At 54.4% G+C, this 24069-nt stretch overlaps 2 protein-coding genes across 5 annotated transcripts; one reads left to right on the top strand and one right to left on the bottom strand.

Moving 5' to 3' along the window:
* The first annotated feature begins 1308 nt into the window (after positions 1-1308).
* Positions 1309-14917, top strand: LOC101112716 (keratin, type II cytoskeletal 7). Of its 4 annotated transcripts, XR_006059304.2 has the most exons (10): positions 1309-1689; positions 3039-3250; positions 5593-5653; positions 6844-6939; positions 8307-8471; positions 9574-9699; positions 12568-12788; positions 13161-13228; positions 14188-14222; positions 14592-14609. XR_006059304.2 is itself a non-coding variant. In XM_004006333.5 (9 exons), the coding sequence occupies exons 1-9, from the start codon at positions 1363-1365 to the stop codon at positions 14747-14749; spliced, it is 1401 nt and encodes a 466-aa protein (XP_004006382.2). In that variant the 5' UTR covers positions 1309-1362; the 3' UTR covers positions 14750-14917. The 4 variants fall into 4 exon arrangements, 3 of the variants coding, with proteins under 3 accessions (XP_004006382.2, XP_027823087.1, XP_060270038.1); XM_004006333.5 differs by lacking the exon at positions 13161-13228 and having other exon boundaries at positions 14592-14917; XM_027967286.2 differs by lacking the exons at positions 13161-13228; positions 14188-14222 and having other exon boundaries at positions 14592-14917.
* A 1725-nt stretch (positions 14918-16642) lies between these two features.
* Positions 16643-21786, bottom strand: LOC101113055 (keratin, type II cuticular Hb3-like). Its single transcript, XM_042247319.1, has 10 exons — positions 21781-21786; positions 21321-21528; positions 21053-21077; positions 20662-20719; positions 19792-19887; positions 19117-19281; positions 18753-18906; positions 17555-17873; positions 17355-17386; positions 16643-16818 (listed from the first exon to the last, which is right to left on the bottom strand). The coding sequence occupies exons 1-10, from the start codon at positions 21784-21786 to the stop codon at positions 16643-16645; spliced, it is 1239 nt and encodes a 412-aa protein (XP_042103253.1).
* Between the last annotated feature and the right edge of the window lie 2283 nt (positions 21787-24069).

The raw sequence follows: 24069 nt of genomic DNA, 5'->3' as shown, positions 1-24069 counted from the left end.
CCCCAAGCGCTTGGTCTGAAGTGACAACTTGGCCTGTGAGGCTAGAAGTGGCCTAAAGCTGACAACAGCCCTGTCAGTTGTCTTTTCGAAAAGCTTCTCTGGCTGCCTCTCTAGCAGAGCCACGCAGAGCGTGTGGCACGCGTGGCTGGAGACTAGGAAGTGAGGCCAGCGCTTAGCTCCTTGGTCCAGCGTTCCTTGGTCCAGCACATTTATCCCCATCTTCATCCTGGGTTTGAAACTGCTGGGGATTGTTTGGTGGTGGCTTCAGCTGTGGGACCTTTAAACAGGAAAGTGGCAGGGGTGGGGAATAGGCAGGAGTGTCTGAGTGCAAATATAAGCATATTGCACAGACGTGCTTACAAAAGTGTGCAAGTGTGTATCCACAGACGCACCTATCCACCTGCTCCCCCCAAATAGACTCCCATTTGTATAAGTTCATTCCCAATCATGCAAACACATATGTAAACACAAATGCCTAGAATGTGTATACAGCCAAGCCCAGGAACCTGCAGGCATGTACGCACAAAACACTAGCGCCAAGTGTCTCAAATACACACAGGTGTCCCCTTCTTCTCCTGAGACAAATGAAGTAAGTGGACAGGAATGTGATTTGGGAGTTGGGGGAAGGGCAGGCCCAGGGTAACTATTTTCAGGGGCCTCTGGGCTTCAGATGTCTCCTGGGTGGGGAGGGGAGGGGCAAGAACTGGGGTCCCGCTCCACTTGGCCTAGTCTCTGTATAGAAATGAGGTGTGGGGGCCTGTGGCCAGGGAAACCAGCTCTGGGGGGCCCACCTTGGGGTTAGCTGACTCAAGAACTGAGCTGCTTCATCTCTCAAGTTAGAGATGAACTTGGGTGGGAATGATTTTCTGGTTTCAGTATCCTGGGGAAGGGACCGGAGGGGGGAGGCTGATTCCTGCCCTAGAACGTTTTGTTCACCTCTTAGCTCAATCTTTGGTCGCTTGATCTTTCTGCTGTCAGAAATCTGGATATTCTTCTCCTCTTCCCTGTGCCTCCTCCAGGAAGCCTCCCCTCACTCTCAGATGGATCGGGCGGGCCCGCTGTCTTCCACCGCTTTTTGCATTCGCCTGCATCAAGGGGTCTGGGGGTCTACAGCCCTCCTCCCCAGTCTGGACTGGCCCTGGCTGGGACCGAAAGCCTCGGCCAGGTGGACCGCGCGGAGGGCGGAAGCGCGGTCCCGGGAGGGGCCAGCGGGCAGAGAAAGGTGGCTCGCAGCCAGCCCCGCCCCTACCTGTGTAAGCCGATCCACTCGCGCGTAGCGGATAAAAGCGGCCAGGTTGCCCGGAGGTCAGCGAGTTCAGCCCCCTGTCTCTAGCCGCTCGTTCTATCCAGACCCAGCTCAGCATGTCTCTCCACTTCGGCTCCCAGGTCTTCAGCTCGCGCTCCGCCGCCTTCCCGGGCCGTGGCGCTCCGGTGCGCCTGAGCTCGGTGCGCCCGGGCGGCTTCGGCAGCAGCAGCAGTCTCTATGGCTTGGGCGCCTCTCGGCCTCGAGTGGCCGCGCGCTCATCCTACGGGGCCCCTGTGGGCACCGGCATCAGCGCGGTTACCATCAATCAGAGCCTGCTGACCCCGCTTCAGGTGGACATCGACCCCTCCATCCAGCAGGTGCGCCAGGAGGAGCGCGAGCAGATCAAGACCCTCAACAACAAGTTTGCCTCCTTCATCGACAAGGTGAGCTCCCTCACTGCCAGGAGCCAGACTCCAGGCCCCAGCAGCCTCCCCGCGGTGCCACACGTGAGCCGGGCGCTGGCAGGGCTGGTACCGGCTCTCTTTCCTCCGATATCGGGGACTGAACCCTCCCCATGAATCCTGTTTTGCCAACCTCAGCCTCTCTCTTCCGGCAAGCTACCCAAATCAACCTGCTTTTTCCTCCCAGAACGTGTGTCCGGGGCTGTCCTGTGACCTGGAGTTCTTGGGCCGCTTTTAGCGGCCAGTTTTCGAGCTCCAACTCTGGGGTCCTGGACTTCTTTCCCTGGGCCCTTTTCTCCGAGAGGGGGCTGTGTGGAGTCAGAGATGGGGTAGGTTGAGAACACTTCCACCTGTCCTCTCCAGCAGTTGCTGGAAAGAAAGGGCTGGAGAGAGGGAGGCTCCCAGCCCTGGCTGCCCCACCTACCTGGTCTTCCAACCCTCTGTTTGGTGGTGGGAAGAGGCTCTTCCTGCCCTTGGAGAGGGCCCATTGGGGGCACTGAGTGCCCCCGGAAACGGCCATTTAGGAGGTGTTTTTCTCGGTTGTTCAGGTCCCAAAGAGTGGGGGATGGAGATGGGGGTGCAGACTTGTGGGGCTGGACCCAGGAACTAAGGGCTAGTTCCCTGGAGCAGGACCAGGGCCTCCTTCCTTGTGTAACTCTCTGCTTCTCTGTTCCCCCATCTCCTCTCCTTCACCCTTCAGACCATACACATCCTTCAGGTTCTGGGGCAGCCTCCACAGGAAGCCCCAGGCCCAGGCTTCCTCCCCCTGCTACTTAGCTGCAGCCCCCGGGTCCTGCTGCCTGAGTGGCTGGTCTTGAGGAGGCTGGCTTCCCACCACCAGCCATACTGGTGCTTCTTAGGGCTCCTTTACACTGGCTTGATTCTAGCATCGTGTCCTGAGGCCTTGTTGGACAAAGAGGGAAGAGGGGAAGGGAGGGTATTGAGAGAGGAAGAGATAAGGTCCCAGCCTGAAGGAAGGGGACCCCAGTCAGGCTCAGGATGAAGATAGGCGGGAGGCAGCCCTTCCGAGAGGGCAGTGGAGACCATCACCTGTGGTGTGATGGGGAGCAGAGGAAGGAGGAGACCCTAAAGCGTAAGCACTGGGACATGTCAGTGATCTGAGCCCTGGACACACTGGAGACAGAGAGTCCTGGAGGAGAGGCTAGTTCAGGGTGGGCTTCCTGGAGAAGAGGGCCAAGGGCTAGGGGCCCAGCTTGGGGGAAGAGCCAGTGGGGATGCGGCTTCTGCCAGGTGCACATTGGGAGACCCTCCTGGCTGCGCTGAGTGGCACAGTCTGCCCTCCGTGAGTTCCCTCCTCCTGCTCCTTCTAGGTTCGGTTTCTGGAGCAGCAGAACAAGCTGCTGGAGACCAAGTGGACGCTGCTGCAGGAGCAGAAGTCTGCCAAGAGCAACCGCCTCCCGGGCATCTTTGAGGCCCAGATTGCTGGCCTGCGGAAGCAGCTAGAGGCCCTGCAGCTGGATGGGGGTCGTCTGGAGGTGGAGCTTCGGAACATGCAGGATGTTGTGGAAGACTTCAAGAATAAGTACGGTCCCCCAGTGCAACCTGTGGGGATTCGTGCCCTGGGCTAATGTGCCCCTGTCAGCTCACCCCCTCATAATCCTTCTGGGGTCAGAGGTCAGGGGGTGCTGCTGCTCAGTACAATAACTCCCTCAAGGGAAGGAAGGTCTTGATTCACAGATTCCCTGCCTCTCCTCCCCTTTCTTCTCTTTGTCTCTGGGGGCCATTTCCAAGTCGTTCTGGTCCTTTCTCCCGACTCATTCCCAAAGAACTCTCTCAACGCTTTCCTGATCCGCACCGTTCCCTTTGGGAGCCTGACCAGGGCCCAGGAGACAGCAGGGCAGGAAGCATCCTGCGACAGATGTGCACCAGAACTTGTATGACCCTCAGATTATTCCAGAACAACTCCATTTTGTTCCTGTGAGGATTAGAGTCCAGCTAGTTGCAGGGGCTTGACTGAGATTGCAGAGTAGATCATTGGGAATGCTGGATCTTGCTTTGGGGCCCCTGACTCCATACATGGAGCCAACTTGAGGAGGAAAGAAGCAGAGAGGGCGATCACTGTGAGCGATGGGCGAGGTTGCAGAGGCTGGGGTGGGGGTGGGGATGGGGGTTTCTGGCCAGAGCAGGAACCAGAAAGGAGGCTCTGAGGAGGGGCAGGGAGTGTGGAGGCTGGTTTTGAGGGCAGGCCTTTGAGGTGCCCTCTGTTCTCACTGAATAGAAACCAAAGCCAGAGGCTGAGTGGGCATCCCTGGCCTGTGGGCACGGGGTGGGGGTGGGTAATGAGTGAGTTCTGTGCTCTGCCTGGGGGTGTATGACTAAGCCAGAGCAGGGCCACTTCCTCTGACTGGAGGTAGAACAAACAAAGGCCTCTGAAGGGAGCGCCCTTCCCCCCTCCCCCAACTTCCCTAGGGCAACAGGATTAATCCCACAGCAGGTGGAACCAGACAGGTGCAGGGCCGGGGAGGCCTGGGACAGCCTATGAGCCCCTGTTGTCCAGGCCTCCCCGGCCCTGCAGGTGTGCACACATGCTCCCCCCAGCCAAAGCTCCAGAGCGCTTTCCTGGGGCCCCAGGCTGAGCTCCGGACCAGGCTGAAGGAGGAGCTGGAAGGGGATGTCGGGAGGGGTCCTGATGCGGCTGCCCCCGGAGCCCTCATCTGTGTGCCCTCTGGGCCCAGCGGCACAGCAGGAATGGGCAGACAGCCTTGTAGATATTTTTCTAACTTTTCTAGAGGATGGGGTGGGGGAGTGGACTTTGGGGGTCTGGGCTCCTGGAGGGCCTCTGCCTGCCCGAGCATCCTGCTCCCCACTGAAGCTGCCCCACATTGCTCCTGTTGTTCTCAGTTTCCGACACCTATTTTGAATCCTCCAGTAAACACTGGGCCAGGCCCAGCTGCCTTCTTGCTCTGTGCCTGGCTTTGCTGGTGTCCTTCTATGGACAAGGGGCTGGCTCCTTGAGAGAAAGAAGGATGGGAGGGGGGCTGTGAGAGTAGGGATGGGGGCTCCCCACCTACTTGGGACCTGGTTCTTCTTCCCGAGTCCACAAGGTGCCTCCTCTTCAGGCCCCTTCTTCACCCTCAGCCAATGGGATTAAGCAGGTTAAGCTCAAGCCTCAGATGACCAGGCTTCAAGTCTGGGCTTTGCACTTAGCAGCTTAATGACTGCACAGAGTACTTTGCCTCTCAGCGCCTCTGTTCCTCTTCCTGTGAGTCACAGCAATTGTTAACAGGATTGTTGTGGACATTAAATTAGCGAATGTGCAGGAAGCATGTAACGGGGCAGGGCCATATGAAGCGGTCCATAAGCATGGCTGTTCTCTGCCTTCTCACTCCCTGGATATGCAGCCTCTGTCCTTTAATTCACATATGTTCCCTGCTCCCCCACCCCCACCCCCTGCCAAGACTCAAAGTCCTAGGAATAGCCATATGGATGAGTCAGGGACATTTTGCATCATAAGTGAAAGTGAAAGTCGCTCAGTTGTGTCCAACTCTTTGCCACCCCATGGACTATACAGTCCATGGAATTCTCCAGGCCAGAACACTGGATTGGGTAGCCGTTTCCCTCTCCAGGGGATCTTCCCAACCCAGGGATTGAACCCAGGTCTCCCACATTGCAGGTGGATTCGTTACCAGCTGAGCCACCAGGGAAGCCCAAGAATACGGGAGTGGGTAGTCTGCCCCTTCTCCACTGGATCTTCCTGACCCAGGAATCGAACCAGGGTCTCCTGCATTGTGGAGACTCTTTACCAACTGAGCTACCATGTCATTAAGGAGGGAGTGAAGGTGATGCACGGCAGACCTTCACACTTGGATATGAGGGGATAGAGGCAGAGTTGCACCAACACCATGCTTCCTTTCTTTGCTGCAGGTATGAAGATGAAATTAACCGTCGCACAGCTGCTGAGAATGAGTTTGTGGTGTTGAAGAAGGTGAGGGGGGCATACAGGGAGGGTAGGGGACACTGTAGAAACAGGGGCCCGGGGACCACATGCCTCTCACCAAAGCAACCAATAGGGACCTGTGGTCAGAGTCTGGTGGGTCTATAAGAGGGAAATGATGGGCTTGGAGAAGGAAAGATTTGAAAGCCAGGCCCTTTATAAGGCTATAACGTGTACATGTATGTGTGTGTGCGTGTGGTGTGTGTGTGTGCGTGTGGTGTGTGTTTGTGCATGTGTGTGTGTGTGGCAAGTCAGTAGACTTGTTTCTGGGCTTGGAAAGATTAGAATTAAGACGACAAGTTGGAGGTTGGAGAGGGCAATTGCAACCCCACAATAAGTAAGTGTTCTATCAGTTAGAACATTCAGTTACGGATGAGGGTGGCACATGGCCAGCCTGAAATAGTGAATGAATGGGCTGCCTTGAGGCAGAGTGAGCCTTCCTATACCTGGAGGTGTGCAAGTTGAGTTTGGAAGACCTTAGGAATAAGGGCTTGACTTAAGACTATGCTTTAAAGTACACTTACTCAGTGTCCCAGGCCCATCCACAGAAATGTAACCTGCCCTGGAGTGCTGTGCCCTTGGAGATTCAGGGATGAGTGGAAGTGAGCGCTCCCCACCGGAGGAACCCACAGCAGAGGATGGTGCCCAGACATCATCTGGACTTGTGGTGTTATCTGTGGCCTGCCTGCTTCAGCATCACCCAAGTTGCCAGTTACACATTTGGGCTGGAGATTTCTCATCTCTGGGTGTGGTATCCTGGAGTCTGCATGATTTCATGCTCTCCCATTTGACTAATGAAAAGCTGAGGCTCATGAAGTTATAATGATTTGTTCAAGGTGACATAGCCACTAGGGGGCAGAGCCGGCGGTGTGTCTAAACCACTGAAGCCTTTAGGAACTGGTGAAGCGCTCGGTTTGGGGCTTCAGAATGCTCTGGGCTGTCAGTGCTGAGAAGGCACCTCCAGTCCTGGGGCTGAGTGGAGATAATGTCCATCTCAAAGCCTGGGCGGGTCCACTGGAGGGAACTTCCTGCTGTGGATATGTCAGGCAGCATGGAGCTGCTGCATGTTTCTTGGTAGGGCAGTGGGGTTTGGTCCTGGGATTGGAGAGTACTGGCTGCCAAATGTTTCATGTACTGAGAACACGCTATCCATCTACCCCTTCTGCCACCACCCCTCCCAGGACGTGGATGTTGCCTACATGAACAAGGTGGAGTTGGAGGCCAAGGTGGATGGCCTGAATGACGAGATCAACTTCCTCAGGACCCTCTATGAGCAGGTGGAGACCTCAGGGGTGGGAAATATGCCACACCCTGCCTGTCCTAGCCAGGGGGCCATCTGGTCCGCCCTCTGCCTCTGGGTCAGTCTGGGTGTGTGTTGAGTGCATGTAGCGGAGATGACCCTGCTCTTTTCTAGATTCAGGAATTGGTGGTGGGCGAGGAGCTCAGGAAGAGCTGAGGCAGTGTAGCAGGGGGGTGAGAATGGGGGGTGGGGTGTGTGTCAGTCAAAATTGGCCTTCTAGAGACAGGGGATGACCATTTGTAAGGAAGGGGGATTGGGAGGGGCTGGAAGAAACCAGGAGGATGTTGAGGGATCTGGGCTGTGAAGGGGTTCATGGGTGCGCTGGGTGGGCTGGCAGGGGAACCAGGTCAGGAGAGGCTGGAGTGCCTGAGGATGTACGCCCACCACCCAGCCTCTCTCTCTGCCTGCCCCTCCCATCTCCTTTCCTGCCCTGCCCTGAGCTTCCAGATCCTTTCCCTGAAGGGGGTCAAAAACCACTTCATCCCATTAGAGTGAGGCTCTGGCCTTAGGCAGAAGACAGTATGGTTGATCGTCAGGCTGGTCTGGGACATAGTTACACCAGAGGCGAACTACAGACTAGTTCTTACTCCTCTTCAGTCTCGCTTTTACCTGAACATCCAGCTTCCATTTGCATCTCTGAGAGAATTTCCACGTGTGTTAATTTCGGGGGCTGGATCCTTGAAGCTGATTTTGGGCCCTCCTAGTCTCATTGTGGGTCTTTGTATGTCTATCACATGTTATATGTGTGTGTGTGTGTGTGTGTGTATACACGTATATGTAATTATTTTCCTCTCGTTATGAAGTACATACTCATTGCAAAAAATCTAGAAAATTAAGTAAAGGATAAAATTGAAAAAAAGCTTCCTATGCCATCTCTTATCATCTTGATAGCTACCTTTTCAGGCTCTTTCTGTATGTATATCTATACATAAAGATACAGAAGTATATATATTTAATAGAATAGAATCATGCCTTTTTTACACAACTGTATATCATGGATGTAGTTCCCTGTCCGTAAATATGGCTGTATCCTCATAGAGCTCAACCCGCAGAGCAACTCACAGCCAGGACTACCGCAGTTCAGCACACTCTGTCTCTTGTTTTTTCCTCTGTGATCCCACCAGACTCTTTGATTTGATGAGCTGCTGATGGGCTCCTCTGGGAGCCAGGACTGGCAGAGCCGTTTAGTAGGTGCAGGGTCTGTTGTGCCCTCTGGCTGCCTGGTTACTCGCTCTCACTCTGGCCTCTTCTTCCTTTATCTTTGCCTAGTGCGAGGGATCCCAGGATGGGCGTGGGGACAGGAATGTATCACCCAAGCCCTGATGCTCCATCTGGTCCCTACAGGAGCTGAAAGAGCTGCAGTCTGAGGTCTCAGACATGTCCGTGGTCCTGTCCATGGACAACAACCGCTCCCTGGACTTGGAGAGCATCATTGCTGAGGTCAAGGCCCAGTACGAGGAGATCGCCAACCGCAGCCGGGCTGAGGCCGAGGCCTGTTACCAGACCAAGGTGTGTGGTCACTGGAGGCGTATTTTCTCTTCCTGGCAGGGTCCTGGGTGGTAGCTTCCCTTATTTCTCACCCTGTCTGGAGCCTTTGGGGCCTGGGTCTCACTGTGCTGATAGGCGCCAGGGATTAAGTCTATGGGGGTCTCCAGTGCCCCGGGAAGAAGAGGAAGAGAAGGCCAGGCACCTGCCCAGGGAGAGATTCCAGCCTGATGTAAGGGGCAAGGCAGAGGAAATGGACATGGAGTAATAATTATTATAGCTGAACTTTGGTGAGTAAGCACAGTGCTAGGCAACATTTCAAATGTTTTACCTGTATTGACTCATATAACCCACAGAACAGCCTGTTAGGTATGCAATATTATCCGTTTTTCACAGGTGGGGAAACTGAAGCATGGAGAAGTTAAGTGATTTTTCTAGCTCCACACAGGTAGTGAATGGAAGAGTAGAGACCAGATTCTGGATCCAAGGGCTCCAGATTATGTTTAATCATTATATGCACTGGGCGAGGGCAGGGCAGCTGACAGGGCAGGTGCTGAGGGAATGTATGGGGCTGGGGTGGGGTGGGGGGTGCTGGGGTAACTGAGCGAGGGAGCCTGAGGGTTTAAAAGTGGCGTAGAGTGCTGTCTCTGCAGATATAGAGGGTCATCCATGGTGCACATGAGAACACAGGTATGTCAGAAAGGACTTGCTATGTGACTCTCGGGCAGTCCCTTCCACTCTCTGGGACTCATGCTCTTCATCTGTGAGATGGATGATGCTGATGAAGGGGTTAACAGGTGAGGATCTCAGACTTCCTGTGGTTCTCCAGCGTTAGGACATGATGGAAATGGGAAGAGCACTGGTATCAGTGGGGACGGGTCCAGGGAGCCATCGTTGTCCTCCCTGCCCTGGCTGGGAGGAAGCTGAACCCTGCCCCACCCCACTGTCCAGGAGTCTGGCCTCTGGCATCGGGCAAAGTCTGCTGGGAGTCAGACTGTCCCTCCCCGGCACGATAAGCTGGGAGGCCTTGTCACTCAGAACCTGGGGCCTTCTTTGGGTGAGAAGAAGACGAGCCCCCTGTAATCATAGCCCGCCCCTGTCATACCCTTCTGTGTGGTCCCTCCAGTTTGAGACCCTCCAGGCCCAGGCTGGGAAGCACGGGGACGACCTCCGGAATACCCGGAATGAGATTGCGGACATGAACCGGGCTATCCAGAGGCTGCAGGCTGAGATCGACAACATCAAGAACCAGGTGGGCACCAGTGCTTGTCCTTGGGGCAGGTGAAGGGCAGCCAGCTGGGATCATGCTCAGGACGAGAAGCAGGAGGCAGGGGCATCAGTCCTGCCCCTGCTGCCCTGGGGACGAGGCTGGGGCAGCTCTAGCCTCTCAGACCCACCTGTGGGCTCTCCAGGATGAAATATGCTTGGCCAGGTGCTGGTCTGGCCAAGGGAGAACAGGAGTCCTAGCAGGGCATAGCGCTTGTGGAGGGAGCCTCAGGCTGCCGGCCAGACGAGAACCACCATTCATTACCACCGTGGTCCTGAGCCCTCTTCTTGCACCTAGCTCTGGGTGCAATGTATACCTGCGAATGGGGGCCATGGGGTCTGGGGCCAACTCGCTGTGACTCCCGAGACCCCACCACATCCGCTGACCTCACTCCCCACCACTCCCTCTCTGGCCATGCTCTTGCCGCTTGCTGGAGATGATGCTTGCCAAGCATCTTCATGCTTCAGGGCCTTTGCGCTCGGTGTTCACTCCACCTGGAATGTGCTTCTCCCAGCTCTGTACATCGTGCCCCTTTCTCATCGTCTTTTGTTGAGGACAAAAGATCTCTTCTCAGAGATGGCTTCCTCAGCCACCTAGCCACTCTCTCAGCAGTCTGTGGGAAGATCCCTGAAACACTTAACACGCTCTGAAATGTCCTGTCTTATACTGGAGTGGGTAGCCATTCTCTTCTTCAGCAGATCTTCCTGACCCAGGAATCAAACCCAGGTCTCCCACATTGCAGGCAGATTCTTTCTGTCTAAGCCACCAGGGAAGTCCATTGACTTACTAGGTAAGTCTTATTAATTAAGTGTAAGTAAATATTGTCCCTCACCTCCCCTGGGATATTAAAAAATGCTGTAAGAGCTGGGCCCCCCCGTCCATCTGGTTTGCTGCTCCTCCCTTGCCCCCACCTGACACATAGTAGGGCACAGGTGTCAGAAGACAGACTGATAGGAGGAGATCCTGTGAAGCTGGGGCAGGGAGCACTGATGAGAAAGGGTCCCCTAAGATCTGATGAAGGCATGGAAGTGGAGGAGGCAGCTAAGCTTCAGCAGGCATCTGCAGTGGGAAGGGAAAGAAGCTGATGGATGACAGCTGGGGGATGGGATGTGAGGGTGATCTACCCAGAAATGTCCTCCCCTTGGAGCCCTGCAGGCCTGTTTACAGGTGGGTGAGAATGGAAGCTTCCTCCTGGCACAGATTTGGAGCCATGAGTCACTGGTGCAGTGAGCCAGCATCCAGGCCAGGAGGGGAGGCACAGAGCAACGAATGGCAGTTTCCTGAACCCCACAGCTTCTCCCACGTCTGGTTCTCTTCTCACACAGCAGGGCAGGCTCAGGTCCTGAAGCTGTGGCTCAGAGGCAGTGGAATGACCCTGCCAAGGGGGCACCAGTGTGACAGGGGAGGATGCTGACCGGTGGATGGGGGCAAGGGCGTCAGCCAGCCTCCAGGGCAGGACTGGGAGGATCGGGCAGAGAGGCAGAGTGCATGCACTGAGGGGAGAGGATCTGAGGGCAGAAGGTGGTTGTGAGAATGAAGGAGGAGGAGCCCTGGGCTAGGGGATGGGATGGTGGCCCTTGGAAATGAATAAGGGGCGGCTCAGGCTTCTCAGGTGGTGCAACAGTAAAGGGTCCACCTGTCAATGCAGGAGAGGCAGGTTCCATCCCTGGGTCGGGAAGATCCCCTTGAGAAGGAAATGGCAACCCACTCCAGTATTCTTGCCTGGAGAATCCCATGGACAGAGGAGCCTGGCAGGCTACAGTCCATGGGGTCGCAAAGAGTCAGACACATACTGAGCTGAGCACACATACACACACACACCCCCCACTATATAGGCTCCTCTAGTAGGGGATGGGGCACAAGAGAGGGAACACTAAGGCCAGGCAGGAAGTGAGAGCTGTTGCTCAGGTCCCTCTGAATCACATCACCCCTACCTGCACCTGGCGGGCTGTTGACTTGGAATCTAGGGGTTCCAGGAAGCATTTCTGTGCTCCGAGTCTCCCCGTTCTGGGCCTGTTGCAAAATGGCTCCTGTTTTCAAGGTACCTGAAAGGTGCCTGGTCAGCTGCCTGAAATTTGAGTACTACACTAGAATCCCACGGCCTTGGAGCTCCTCCAACTAGGGGTCGGGTATGTGAGCATTTATAAATCATAATCGCATTTACTCATAATAGCTTTTATTAAGTACTTACTGAATACTAGACACTGTGCCAAGGACTTGTGTATCATTTCATTTCATTACTTGAGCTATTCCCATCTATAGTTATATACCGTGATTAGTTATTTTAGAAAAGAGGAGACTTTTGGCTTAGAAGGGTTGATTCATCAAGATCACATGGCTCGTAACAGGCAGAGCCAGAACTGAAAGCTAGGCATTGGGTATCCAAGCCCATGTTTTTTAAAATTAATTAATTACTGGCTGCACTGGGTCTTAGTTGCTGCACGCAAGCTTTCTCTAGTTGCAACAAGCAAGGGCTACTCTCGAGTGGTGAGGTGCAGGCTTCTCATTGCGTGGCTTCTCTTGTTCTAGAGCACAGGCTGTAGGGCGCACGGGTTCAGTAGCTGTGGCACACTGGCTTAGTTACCCCTTGGTGTGTGGGACCGTCCCAGACCAGGGAGGGAGCCTGTGTCCTCTGCACTGGCAGGTGGATTCTTAATCACTGGACCACCTGGGAAGTCCCTCAAAGCCCATGTTTTAAACCCTTGGGATTCCCTGGTGCTTGGGGAAGGAGGCTGGTGCCAGTGAAGCCACAGTAAGCACGTTGCCCAGGTGCTCACTGCAGGATGGGGAGGCAGGGAGGCAGTGACTGATGAGGACTGCGACCCTGGTTCAGAGCCCCGCTACTCCCCACAGCGTGCCAAGTTGGAAGCCGCCATTGCCGATGCTGAACAACGTGGGGAACTGGCTGTCAAGGATGCACGGGCCAAGCAGGAGGATCTGGAGGCCGCCCTGCAGAAGGCCAAGCAGGATATGACCCGGCAGCTCCGGGAGTACCAGGAGCTCATGAACATCAAGCTGGCTCTGGACATCGAGATTGCCACCTACCGCAAGCTGCTGGAGGGCGAGGAGAGCCGGTAAGGACATACAGGCTGGTCGGTGGGGCTTGCTGCTTGACACCCATCCGCCTGCGAGCATTTCCTGTATCCCTCCTTCTGCAGGGCACTGAGGATGGGAAGTGCAGGGAGGGTACAGATAATGCTTGCTTCTTTGCCCTTGATGGCTTTCTGGAGGGAAAGACCTTGTGGTATAAGCGCAGTGGGAAAGTTGATAACAGCATTTTTGTGTGTTAACAAGGTCATCTTATTTGATTCTCAGAACACATCGGGTAAGCAAGACAGGTATTATTGACTTCTGAGTGTACAGAGGGTAAACTGGTTAGTTTTATTAACTGAGGGGACAGAGCCAGTATGAGCTCTGCTGATTCCTGGTTCAACCATCTTCCTTAGCAACAGTCTGCTTCTCACGACATAATTGAAGGCTAAGTCATGTGGTGTTGACTGAGCATGGTGAGGAGGTAAATTCCCCCTGTCCCCAGAGATATTTGCATGCTTACCTGCAGCCTGTGATGAAGCTGGGCTGGGTTAGTCTTACAGGAAATTCTTCACAAAAGACTCAAAACCTATGTCCGTAAAGTTGGGTCTTCATTCATACCTTGATGGCTTGATTGACTCATTTTGTCAACAGATAAGGGGCCTGGAAGCTTCCTAGTGTCTACCTCTCTTACCCCTGCCCTTTGCTCTATCCCCTTCCAGGACTTGGGGTTGCTGAGGTCAGCTGGGCTTCCTTTGCTTGCTCCACTAAATTGAGGCCTTCCCTCCTCCCTGCAGCATAAATTCATCCTCACGGCCAAGGGCTTGGTGGCAATGGGGCTATGAGTCACAGAACAAACATACCTGTCTCGGATAGATTTTTAAGTTCCAGTACAAGACCTGTTTCAGCTCCCCAGGCTGCTTAAAGCCACCGCTGCCTCCTCCTTCCCCTTGCAGTTCCCAAAGCTGAATTCACTCAGTCAACACTTAACATTTCATTAACAATTTCAACCCATATTAAGTAATTAGCATGTGCCAGACCTCATGCTGGTGACTGGTGATGCAGGAATCAATAAGCCACAGCCGCCTTTGAGGATTTTATGATCTGGTTAAGGGAGGCAGCCATCTACATAAACAATAAGAGCAGCTACCATTTATAGAATCCTGTGTGCCCAGGGCTTTAGGTAAGTTATGAGTTTAACCCTCACAAACAACCCTGTGAGTTTGGGACAGGCTAAGACCGCATTTACAAGTGAGGAAACGGGGGCTCTGAGACATTCCCAAGATTGTTTTAGCCAGAAGTGAAAGGCTGCAGGAAGGCTGGATGTGTGGGGACACAGGAATGAACATGAGTCCTGCTTGCGGCCTGGATGGAGGGGTGCAGGAGTGCCTCCTCCAGGGCAGAGGAGAGACCTGTGAGGGCTGCTCTCTCCTCTGCCCCCAGGTTGACCGGAGATGGAGTAGGAGCCGTGAACATCTGTAAGTCCTTGGCTGCGGCCCATCACCTGTGCTGTCCAGACGAGGCTGGGTCTATTAGATGGCACATTGGCCTGAAGACCTGGCCTCATGGAGGCCCGGAGCCTCCTTCCCTTAAACAGCTTTCAGCAGGTGCCTGGAGATTCCATCCAGACAGGCTCAACAGCCCAGCAAAGCCATGCATGAGGGCAGGGTGGGGCAGGGGGCAGTGTGGAGCAGCCCTCACCTCTGAGGCTACTTCTGGGTTGGCCCCTGGCTGTTGGTAGGGGAAGGGTGGTGCGTAGAGGGAGGGAAACAGGCAGCTATGGCAGGAGGCTGGGGGCTCAGGTAGTGGGCCTCACACTGATGGAGACCTCTTCTCTTCTCTCTCAGCTGTGGTCAGTTCCACGGGCGGCTCTGGTAGCCGGCTGACTTTTGGGGGAACCATGGGCAACAATGCCCTGAGATTCTCCAGCGGTGGAGGGCCTGGGACCCTCAAGGCCTACTCCATGAGGACCACATCCGCCACCAGCAGGAGCCCCCGCAATTGAGCCCTGGATGTGGGGATACATACCCCCTCCTCCCATAGTCACAAGGAGACCCCCAACCCTGGTCCTACCCCTCATCCCAAGAACTGCAAGACAGTTTGGAAAAAGATATCAGAATAGCTTCCAATAAAGCAGCTGCTTTCTAAGGCCTGGATGAGCCCCTGCCTGGCACCTGGTATCCTGGCTTCATTAGGCCCAGAGGGGAAGGTGTGGCGAGGAAAGGCTCTAGAGAGCACTGGGAGAGCACTCTGGTGACATGGGGGCGCTGCTCACGGGAAACTGGCTCTTACCTAGAGTGAGGCCGTGGCCCCTCTCAAGGCTGGGGCTGATTCCAGCTCCTCTCCTGAACAAGCCAGAAAGCCCTGCAAGTTCTGGTTCTGCCAGGAAGTGGGCACTGGACTCCTCCTACTGAGGGAGTGGGAGGGCTGTTTGCACACCCCCTCCCCCTGCCAATGCCCTGTGTTGTCAGAGAACATTCCTTAGTGGTGAGAAGACCACAAACATTTAGCTGCCCCAGGCCTGGGTTTCGGGTGGACCAGCCAACTGGCAATTCAGCTCTTCCTGGTGCTGAGTTGGCCAGGCCCTGGGCCCTGGATGGTGCGTGTCTGAGGTCCTGGAGGGGTTCTGGGATTCTGCGGGAGTGATGGCAGTGGGAGGAAGCTGTGTGCGTGTGGGAGGACTTTAGGGTGAGGGGGTCCCAGAGCCTGGATCCCTGGTAGGGGGCTGTCTCACCCCCCTCACCCAGGGACGGGCTGTGGATCTGGGTCCCTGATGGGGTGGGGAGTGGGGAGGACATCGGGATGTTAAGGCTCTGCTTGACGGACGTCTGTATGTGTCAGGGTCTCTGACGTGGTGTGTGTGTCTGTGAGTGTGTGGGGTGTTTGGGGGTCTGTGCTTGGGGGTATCCATCTCTGATGGACAGCAGCTCATAGCTTGGGTACTGGAGGGGAGGTAGGAGGTCTCTGACTGGGATTCCCGGGAGGTGATGGTGGTGGTGGGTGTGGGGGCAGGGTTGGAGGGGATCGTCTAGGGAGTGTTGGTTTGTGGGAAGAGGGAAGGCTGTGATCCCATGCTGGGAATTTTCATACACTGAGGTGGGAGTGGAGCGACGAGTAGAGGGCGTGGAGCACTGGTGTTTCAGCGGCCACACGTGATGAGACCCTTCCCCTGCTGGCTGCCACCCCTCCCTGCAGCCGCTCTCACTTCCCTCCCAGCTCCCCCTTATGCCTCCGTATGGCTGGGTTCTGGGGGCTGCAGGACACCCCCAGGCACCCTTCAGGATGTACAGTGTGATCCTAGGGGCAGGGTACCTTAGAGACAGCCCTCTCTCCCTCTTTGCTTAGAACAGTTCCTCTGTTCCCTTGGAAGAGGGCAGAAACGGAGCTGGCAGTCCACATGTGTAGGGAGATTCTCAGAGAGCGTTGTATTTGAGTCATGAGCTTAACGGGAAACTTGGAGGCCAAGCACCAGGGAGAGAGTGGGAGGGAGGCGGGGGCATAAAGTTGTTCCCCCCACCCCGGGGACGCAAACTCAGGCACCGTGGGAGGGTTTAGGAAGCGCCGGAGGCGCCCTGGGGCCAGTCTGTCCCTTAGAAGCCGCGGGAGTCCAAGCTCCCAGATCAGCCCGAGTCACGATGGGCTCTTTGCCCAGGGCTGGAGGAAACCGGTCATTCGGGCTGTGGGGGGTAGGGGCAAGTAGCCCGGCAGAGTTCTGCGGGCGATTAGCCCGCCCCTCTCTCTGAGAGAAATGAAGAGACAAGCCGGAGGAGAGACGCAGGAGGAGAAAGCAGCCGTTGGGGCAGGTCAAACCGGCTAGTTCCAGAAGCTCCAAGACCCGCCGCCGCCCGAGGCAGGTACGATTGGCTTGCGGAGCGGTGAATTTACAAAGCGGAAGGCGCTATGCAAAGCGCACCAGGCGGCCGTTGCCACTGCTCTGACCGCAGGGCGCGCACAGGCCGGTGCTCACCGCCAGGTTCCCGCTGCAGGGGGCGCTGCAGACGCTGCCCGTCACCGGCCCGGAGCCAGACAGGCAGAGGTCCCCGCAGACGACCCCGCCGCGGGAGCTGCTGTCACCTGCGGGGCGAAAAGAATGTGGCTCAGTCCTCGTGCAAGGCTGTCGTCAGCGGCTCCCGCCTGCTAGCCAGAGTCACCCCCCGCCCCCCCGCCATTCTTCTCTTGCTCAGAACCCCTTCCCTCCATTCTGTTCCTCTTCCCCCTCATACACCATCATACCTGGACACTCCTTCCTGTAGGCCAACCTCAAGCATCCTAGAAAAACTGTTAGACCAGGCCCTCCCAATAGGCAGGAACAGCTATTTAAGTAAATACAATCATTCACTGTCACATCCCCCTCCTTCCTTTCAGGGTCTTAAGCTGTAGCCCCTTGAGGGCCTCCTGTCTTTGTAAATAAAGCTTTATTGAAACCTAATCACATCTGTTAAGTATTGCTATGGCTGTGGCTGCTTTCACATTACAACAAACAGAGCAGTTGAGCAGAGACCGCGTGACCCACCAAGTCTGAAATATTTACTATTTGGCCATTTGGCAAAAAGTTTGCCCACGAGGAACCCCAGGCTCTTATTTCAGGACCCACAGTACAGATTACTTACAGACATTCAGAGCACGGATGCCTTCACACAACCTTGTGGGGAGAAGAAAGAGACAAAAATTAGTTGAAGAGAGCAGAACCAGCAAATTTCCTCCTCCAAATAATCGATGCAAATTAGATGTAAATAAGATGCAGACACGTTCCTGGCTGAACACAGGTTGGAGGGTGAAGAGACATCCTCTGCACACATGTGGGCCTCACCTCTGCTCCTCGCCCTCCAGCAGGCGCCTGTAGGAGGCGATCTTGATGTCCAGGCCCAGCTTGGAGTTCATCACCTCCTGGTACTCCTTGAGCAGGCAGGCCATGTTCTGCTTGGCCTTCTGCAGGGCCTCCTCCAGCCCTGCTAGCTTGCAGCTGGCATCGTTAAGGGCTGCCTCACCCTGCTGCTCAGCCTGGGTCACTGCAGCCTCCAGCTTGGAGTTCTGGGGGGGGGGGAGGGTAAGGTTATTAAGTCTCCCTCTTTTGGACTTAGGGTCAGAGACCAGGTATCCATTGACTGTCAGGGGAAGAAGAGGCCTTACTGGTTTGTTAGCTCAGGGGTTGCAAATTAGTGCTCTTGGGGAATGTCGGCACAGTGTCCTTAACTTTTTGAAATTTAATGTATAAACCCACGTTCCTGGCCTCTCTTGAAAAGTCAGAGGCTCTGGCCACACTGGGCCTGCTTTTCCATGGGGCCTGTCGCAGTTTGATCTGGAGAGCTCTGCCCATTGTGCTTTCCAGTTTACCAAACCCTAGTGCCTTTGGTCGGAGAAGGCAATGGCACCCCACTCCAGTACTCTTGCCTGGAAAATCCCATGGATGGAGGAGCCTGGTGGGCTGCAGTCCATGGGGTTGCGAAGAGTCGGACACGACTGAGCGACTTCACTTTCACTCTTCACTTTCATGCATTGGAGAAGGAAATGGCAACCCACTCCAGTGTTCTTGCCTTGAGAATCCCAAGAACAGGGGAGCCTGGTGGACTGCCATCTATGGGGTTGCACAGAGTCGGACACGACTGAAGCGACTTAGCAGCAGTAGCAGCAGCAGTGCCTTTGGTACAGCCTGCTTCGCTCATTCACTAATCTCTGGGGACATCTCAGTGTGTGATCACTGACCTAATTCAATGGGCCAGAGAGCTGAAATGGGCCCCTCAAATCACATGATGAGCTAGTGGCAGGGCTGGTTAGAAAGCATAGGTTTCTGGCCCCTCAGACTGTGCTATTTCCCTGCCTCATTTTGGCTCAGAGACCATGAAAGACCAGGTCATTCCATTCTCCTCCATAGCCCTCCCCCCACAACCCACATTCAGGGGGAATGAAGAATATTGTCTATGGAGGGGGACCTGCCTGAAGTTTCAAGTTGCTCCTTTCCCCACACTTTGGCAAGGTGTCTGACTTCAATCTCCCAGCCTCAGGCCAACCCTGTTCTCTTTCTACACCGGAGGGTGGGCCAGGACCCTGTACCTGGCACTTGGCATTCTCGACCTCGGCCGTCAGCCTCTGGATCATGCAGTTCAGCTCATTGATCTCCTCCTTGGTGCGGCGCAGGATCTCCCCATGCTGGATCTCCTCACACTGGGGGGAAGCACAGATGCTCAAGAAACACAGGATATGCCATCCGACTGAACTCCACAGCTTGCACATCTGCACCCCATCCCGAGAGCTGCCTGCCCTTCCTTTGCCCACCCAGACAAAGGTCAACGCTTTTTCAGCATCCCTCCCCACCCCGCTAATGCTTTCAGATTTAGCATCCCTGTTCTGGGAAGGGAGTGCTGGACCACTCACCTTGCTGTGGTACCAGGACTCAGCCTCGGCCCGGCTGCGACCGGCAGTGTCGTCATACTGAGCCTGGATCTCAGCCACAATGCTGTGCATGTTCAGCTTCCGGCTGTTGTCCATCTTGACGATGACCAAGGTGTCTGAGATGTGGGTGTGGAGAACTTGGAGCTCCTGAGGGGAAGTGGGGGAGTGTTAAGAGCCCCTTGGACCATAGCTCCCCTCCAGGCAGCCCACTTTCTCACCTCCTTTCTTGTGCCCTGCCCCTGCTTCTTCCACAGCCTCACTGTCTGAAACCCCAAATCAAAAGTGACATCTCCCCTTCAACCCTGGAAGCTCTCAGTGCTCCTCAGGACCAGAGTCCTGAGGCTGAGAGGAGTCCAGCTCTGAGGCCTGCTTACCTGACTTCAGTCAGGGCCTCCTGTCTTGATCCTTTGGATCTAGGACTAGAGCTTGAGATTTGTGATAATTGTCACTACACTAACTGGGAGCACCAGCTTGTCTGGGCTTGGCAGATAAGACACGAAGCTATGCCTTTCACCTTCTGACAGTAAACCTGCCTTGGGTCCCTTAACTCTGCCCTGTGTCCCCAAACCAAGAGTTTCAGGAGCCAAATGTTGGCAAGTACTTTCCAGTGTCTAACTGCCATGTTCCTTGGTGCCCAGCTGCTTTGTGGCCCCACACCTCCTCATACATCTGCCGTAGGAAGTCAGTCTCCTGGGTCAGGGCTTCCACGTTGGCCTCCAGCTCTGACTTATGGAGGTAGGCGCCATCCTCATCCTATGGGAGAGGGAGGAGCAAGAGTCTCAGTGGGGAGATAGCACAGAGCTCTCCCCAGCAGGGAGAGCGCACTCCCTGGACCCTCCTTAGCTGCTCCTTCCGGTGCCTGGTGTCATGGTGTTAGTGAAGTCCTTTACTCATTTTGAGGGGTCAAGAGCAGGTCTGGGTGTCCCGGTGTTTCCAGGCATTCCCCTTGGTACTAGGATGGTCCCTCTAGAAGGCACTATCATGAAATGTAGGATCTGATGTAAAATAGCTCAGTTCTAATGCTGATCCACCTCTCCCCGCTCTGGAATGTTATGGAAAGAAATCTAGAGATGTGTGGTTAGAAGTCATCCCAGGGATCAACTCTGCTCCCAAACCAATGTGACTCACCGCCCTCGGTGTTGCTGAGTCAAGTCCTAAGAGGTGAGAAGCAACAGCTCTGTTCATGCCGGCATTTCCCAACTGTTGCTGGCCAAGGATGGAGCTGTCCCCAAGCATTCAGGTGCTCTTCTGTTCACAAAAATCTATGCAGTGCCCGTTTTCTGCCAGGCTCAGAGCAGGAGGAGGTGGGAGGCCATTGGGCAGATGGGAGTTAGCTTGGCTGGTGGAAGACTGCGCTGTCTGAAGCACTGCGCTCTGATGGCCAGAGCCACTCAGGGAGCACTGGGACATTTGGAGAAAGAAATAGGGGAGAGGTGGGCTGTGTGATTCTGGGGAAGTCACAGAGTGTCCCCCTCCACCTCTGTCCACGGTTCTGAGTTGTGGGATGTGTATTCTGGGGCCACTCACCTTCAGGGCCAAAAATTCATTCTCAGCAGTGGCCCTTAAGGCCACCTCCTCTTCATACCTGGGGACAAAAAGGGCACAAGTTTCAGTGGCTAGAGTTTCAATAGGCTGGGATTTGAAGAGAAGCAAAGAGAAGGAAGGCTCAGACAAACACATTCCAGGAACTGGATCTTTTGGACGTGGTCATGGAATCAAAAAGTGTCCATCCCTCTCCTGTGGGCGCCAAACCAGCCATGTCACCCACTGTTCTTCCTGTTTTAGAGGTAGGGTGGGTGCCATGCGCATTTTTGTAGGCCTCCTTTCTGTCCCTGAAGCTAATTCCCTGGTGGTGGTGGCGGCACCCTGATCTAGCTCAGGTGCCCCCTTTCCTGTCCTCTTGACTTCTTATCCTTACCCCTCTTCAGGGCCCAACACAGCACCTGGAACATAGACAAATGCTTGATAAATCAAAATAAAATAAACACAGAATGATGAGGTGGCTGGAGAAGCACAGACTTGCCAATGTTTCCTCTCCCATCTCAGAAAAGAAAAAAATTTCCCCACAGGCTTTCTGTCACTCTCTACTTCCTATGGAAAGTTCTTCTAGGGGTCTAACCCAAATCTATCCTGCGTCGATCTCACCCCATTTCCTTTCTCAGCAGCCTCCTCCCCGATGCACTTACTTCTTCTTGTACCCTCCAGTGCCTCCTGTATGTGGTTGGACTGTGAGGCCAGCCTCCTGCCGTCAGCCTCCACATGCTCAGCCTCCCGCTTCAGCATTTGGATGTAGCCCTTGTAAAGGGCCTCCAGGTTGCTCTCGCAGCACTCGCGGTCCTGATGGAACTGCAGCTTGGTCTCCAGCAGCTTGTTCTGCTGCTCCAGGAAGCGAACCTGTGTGGGGAGGTGGGAGAAACAGTGAGAGGAGCCAATAAGCCCAGCCCTCCTGCAAGAGCAGGCAGAGCTCCAGAGAACTGGAGTTCACAGCAAGGTGTAGAGAGGCAGAGGGTGGGTGGATGGCATCGTCCTTGCTGTGCTCTCCTGGCCTTAGGAGGCAGCTGGAGACTCCTTGTCTCCTGATTGGTTGCTCAAATCTGAGTGAGGGTCTGTCCAGTTGGGCCTGGCTGGGATAAGTGAGACACTGACTGGCATATGGGTTGTGCTGTGTTGGGTTGGGGTGGAGAGAGATAGGGGTTGACAGTAGTGGCAATCAGGGAAGGTTTCCTGGAGGAAAGGAGTGTAGAGGAGGGTTGAGAGGGTTAGAGTAGAGGAAAGCCTTTTAGTGTGACCCTCACCAGTGCAGCGGAGCTCTGTCCTCAGTGGCCAGCCTGGGGCTTGAATGGATGGGCAGCCTGGGCAGGGCTTCCTAGCTGGGGAGGGAGGTTGGAGAGGGCAGTTTCTCACCAAGTAGGATGGCTGGGGTCTGAAGAGGCCTGGTGGAGGATGACACACACTCCTGTGTGAGGAGACACACACTCTTGTGTGTCTGGAAGCCAGGCAGGTAATGTGAAGGGGGGATGATTTTCAAAAATAGGGAGGGTGGGGCCTTAGGGAAGTAAAGCATGCAAACCTCTGCTGGAAATCATTCAAACTGGAAAGATGTGACGGCAGCAATCACTGTGCTGCCAGAAAGGAATCAGCAAACAAGACCAGGCCCCCTGGTCTCCAGTTTTCCCCTTCTCAGATTTTTTTTAGCTGGATTTGGGACATTGTCTTGCCTTTCATAGGCCTGGTATCCTTTCATCCAACCTGAGGAATGCAGCTAGGCAATCCCTGTGGAACTCCCAGAAATGGAGAAAGGGGACTGCTGATATTACGTGGGATCATTTTAGGGGGTCTTAGCTGGCAGGCCTCGAGCCATGGTGGTGAGTTGCTTGCCTGTCCTGATCCCTACGTTTCCTTTCAGAGTTGTGGCCAGCACACACACTGCACCTAGCGCAGCTTTGGGGCTGAGAGGGGAAGCCACCGGCCAGCATCACACAGAGAATCAGTGGAGAAACTGGACACAGAGCCCATGCTGCCTGCTCCTGGGCCAGGACCCTTTCTGCTCCACTCCGTGGCCACCTTTCCCGAGTGTGAGCTCCAGCACACTCAGGATAGAGTGCCTGCTGAAGTGGGCCAGCTCTCGCTCGAGAGGAGTGGGGGAGCTGGGCCCCCAAGCTTTGAACCCTCTGGCCTCAGGGACCTGGAGAGCCTGGAAGAGCCAGGCTTGGACTCCTGCTCTGCCACCCGCTCTCAGGGATTGTGGGTGGGGGCTGGGGCTGGTCCTGCCGTGACTCTCCATCTCCTTTCTCCTCTATGAGCACTCAGAGGGCTACTCTGGTGGCAGTGAGTCTCAAACATGAGCCCTTCACAGGCCAACTTCAGGATTTTGCCTGTTTTACTCATGATTTATCTACAAATGGATTTGTTTAGCATTTCACTAAACACATAAATGGGGCTTAAAGGCGTAACTTTATATTCGCATCATAACTATAAAACCAGTATCACTAGGCATACATAAGAGGAAAACAGAAAGCATGAAATTCTAGCTGAAACTGTTGCCCCAGACAGCTTTGAAGCTGAGGCTTGCTCTCTTTCATTAAAAGCATGAGAGTAGCAAGTATTAGAGGGATATTAAAGACATATTAATACCTAAATGAGATTTCCTCCATTTGATTTTAAGGATCAAATTAAATAAATTAAATTAATAAACTAAAGAGATGAAATTTCTCATCAGGTGTTTCAATGTTATTTAATGATTCAATGGAACATCTGAAACTATCACATAAAATATCAACAGTCCTCATTCCCCATTTCCAGGAGAGTTCAGTTCAATCACTCAGTCATGTCTGACTCTTTGCAACCCCATGGACTGCAGCACCAGGCCTCCCTGTCCATCACCAACTCCCAGAGCTTGCTTAAACTCATGTCCATTGAGTTGGTGATGCTATCCAACCATCTATCTCATCCTCTGTTGTCCCCTTCTCCTCCTGCCTTCAATCTTTCCCAGCAGGGTCTTTTCCAGTGAGTTAGTTCTTCACATCAGGTGGCCAAAGTATTGGAGCTTCAGTTTCAGCATCAGTCCTTCCAATGAATATTCAGGACTGATTTGCTTTAGGATGGACTGGTTGGATCTCCTTGCAGTCCAAGGGACTCTCAAGAGTCTTCTCCAACACCGCAGTTCAAAAGCATCCGTTCTTCAGTGCTCAACTTTATAGTCCAACTCTCACATCCATACTTGACTACTGGAAAAACCATAGTTTTGACTAGATGGACCTTTGTTGGCAAAGTAATGTCTCTGCTTTTTAATATGCCGTCTAGGTTGGTCATAGCTTTTCTTCCAAGGAGCAAGTATCTTTTAATTTCATGGCCGCAGTCATCATCTGCAGTGATTTTGGAGCCCCCCAAAATAAAGTCTGTCACTGTTTCCAAAAAGATGTTTCCCCATCTTTT

The sequence above is a fragment of the Ovis aries genome, chromosome 3, assembly GCF_016772045.2.
Source record: "Ovis aries strain OAR_USU_Benz2616 breed Rambouillet chromosome 3, ARS-UI_Ramb_v3.0, whole genome shotgun sequence".
Lineage (NCBI taxonomy): Eukaryota > Metazoa > Chordata > Mammalia > Artiodactyla > Bovidae > Ovis > Ovis aries.
Note: the sequence above shows the minus strand (reverse complement) of the source record. Positions and strands in the feature narration are given on the sequence as shown.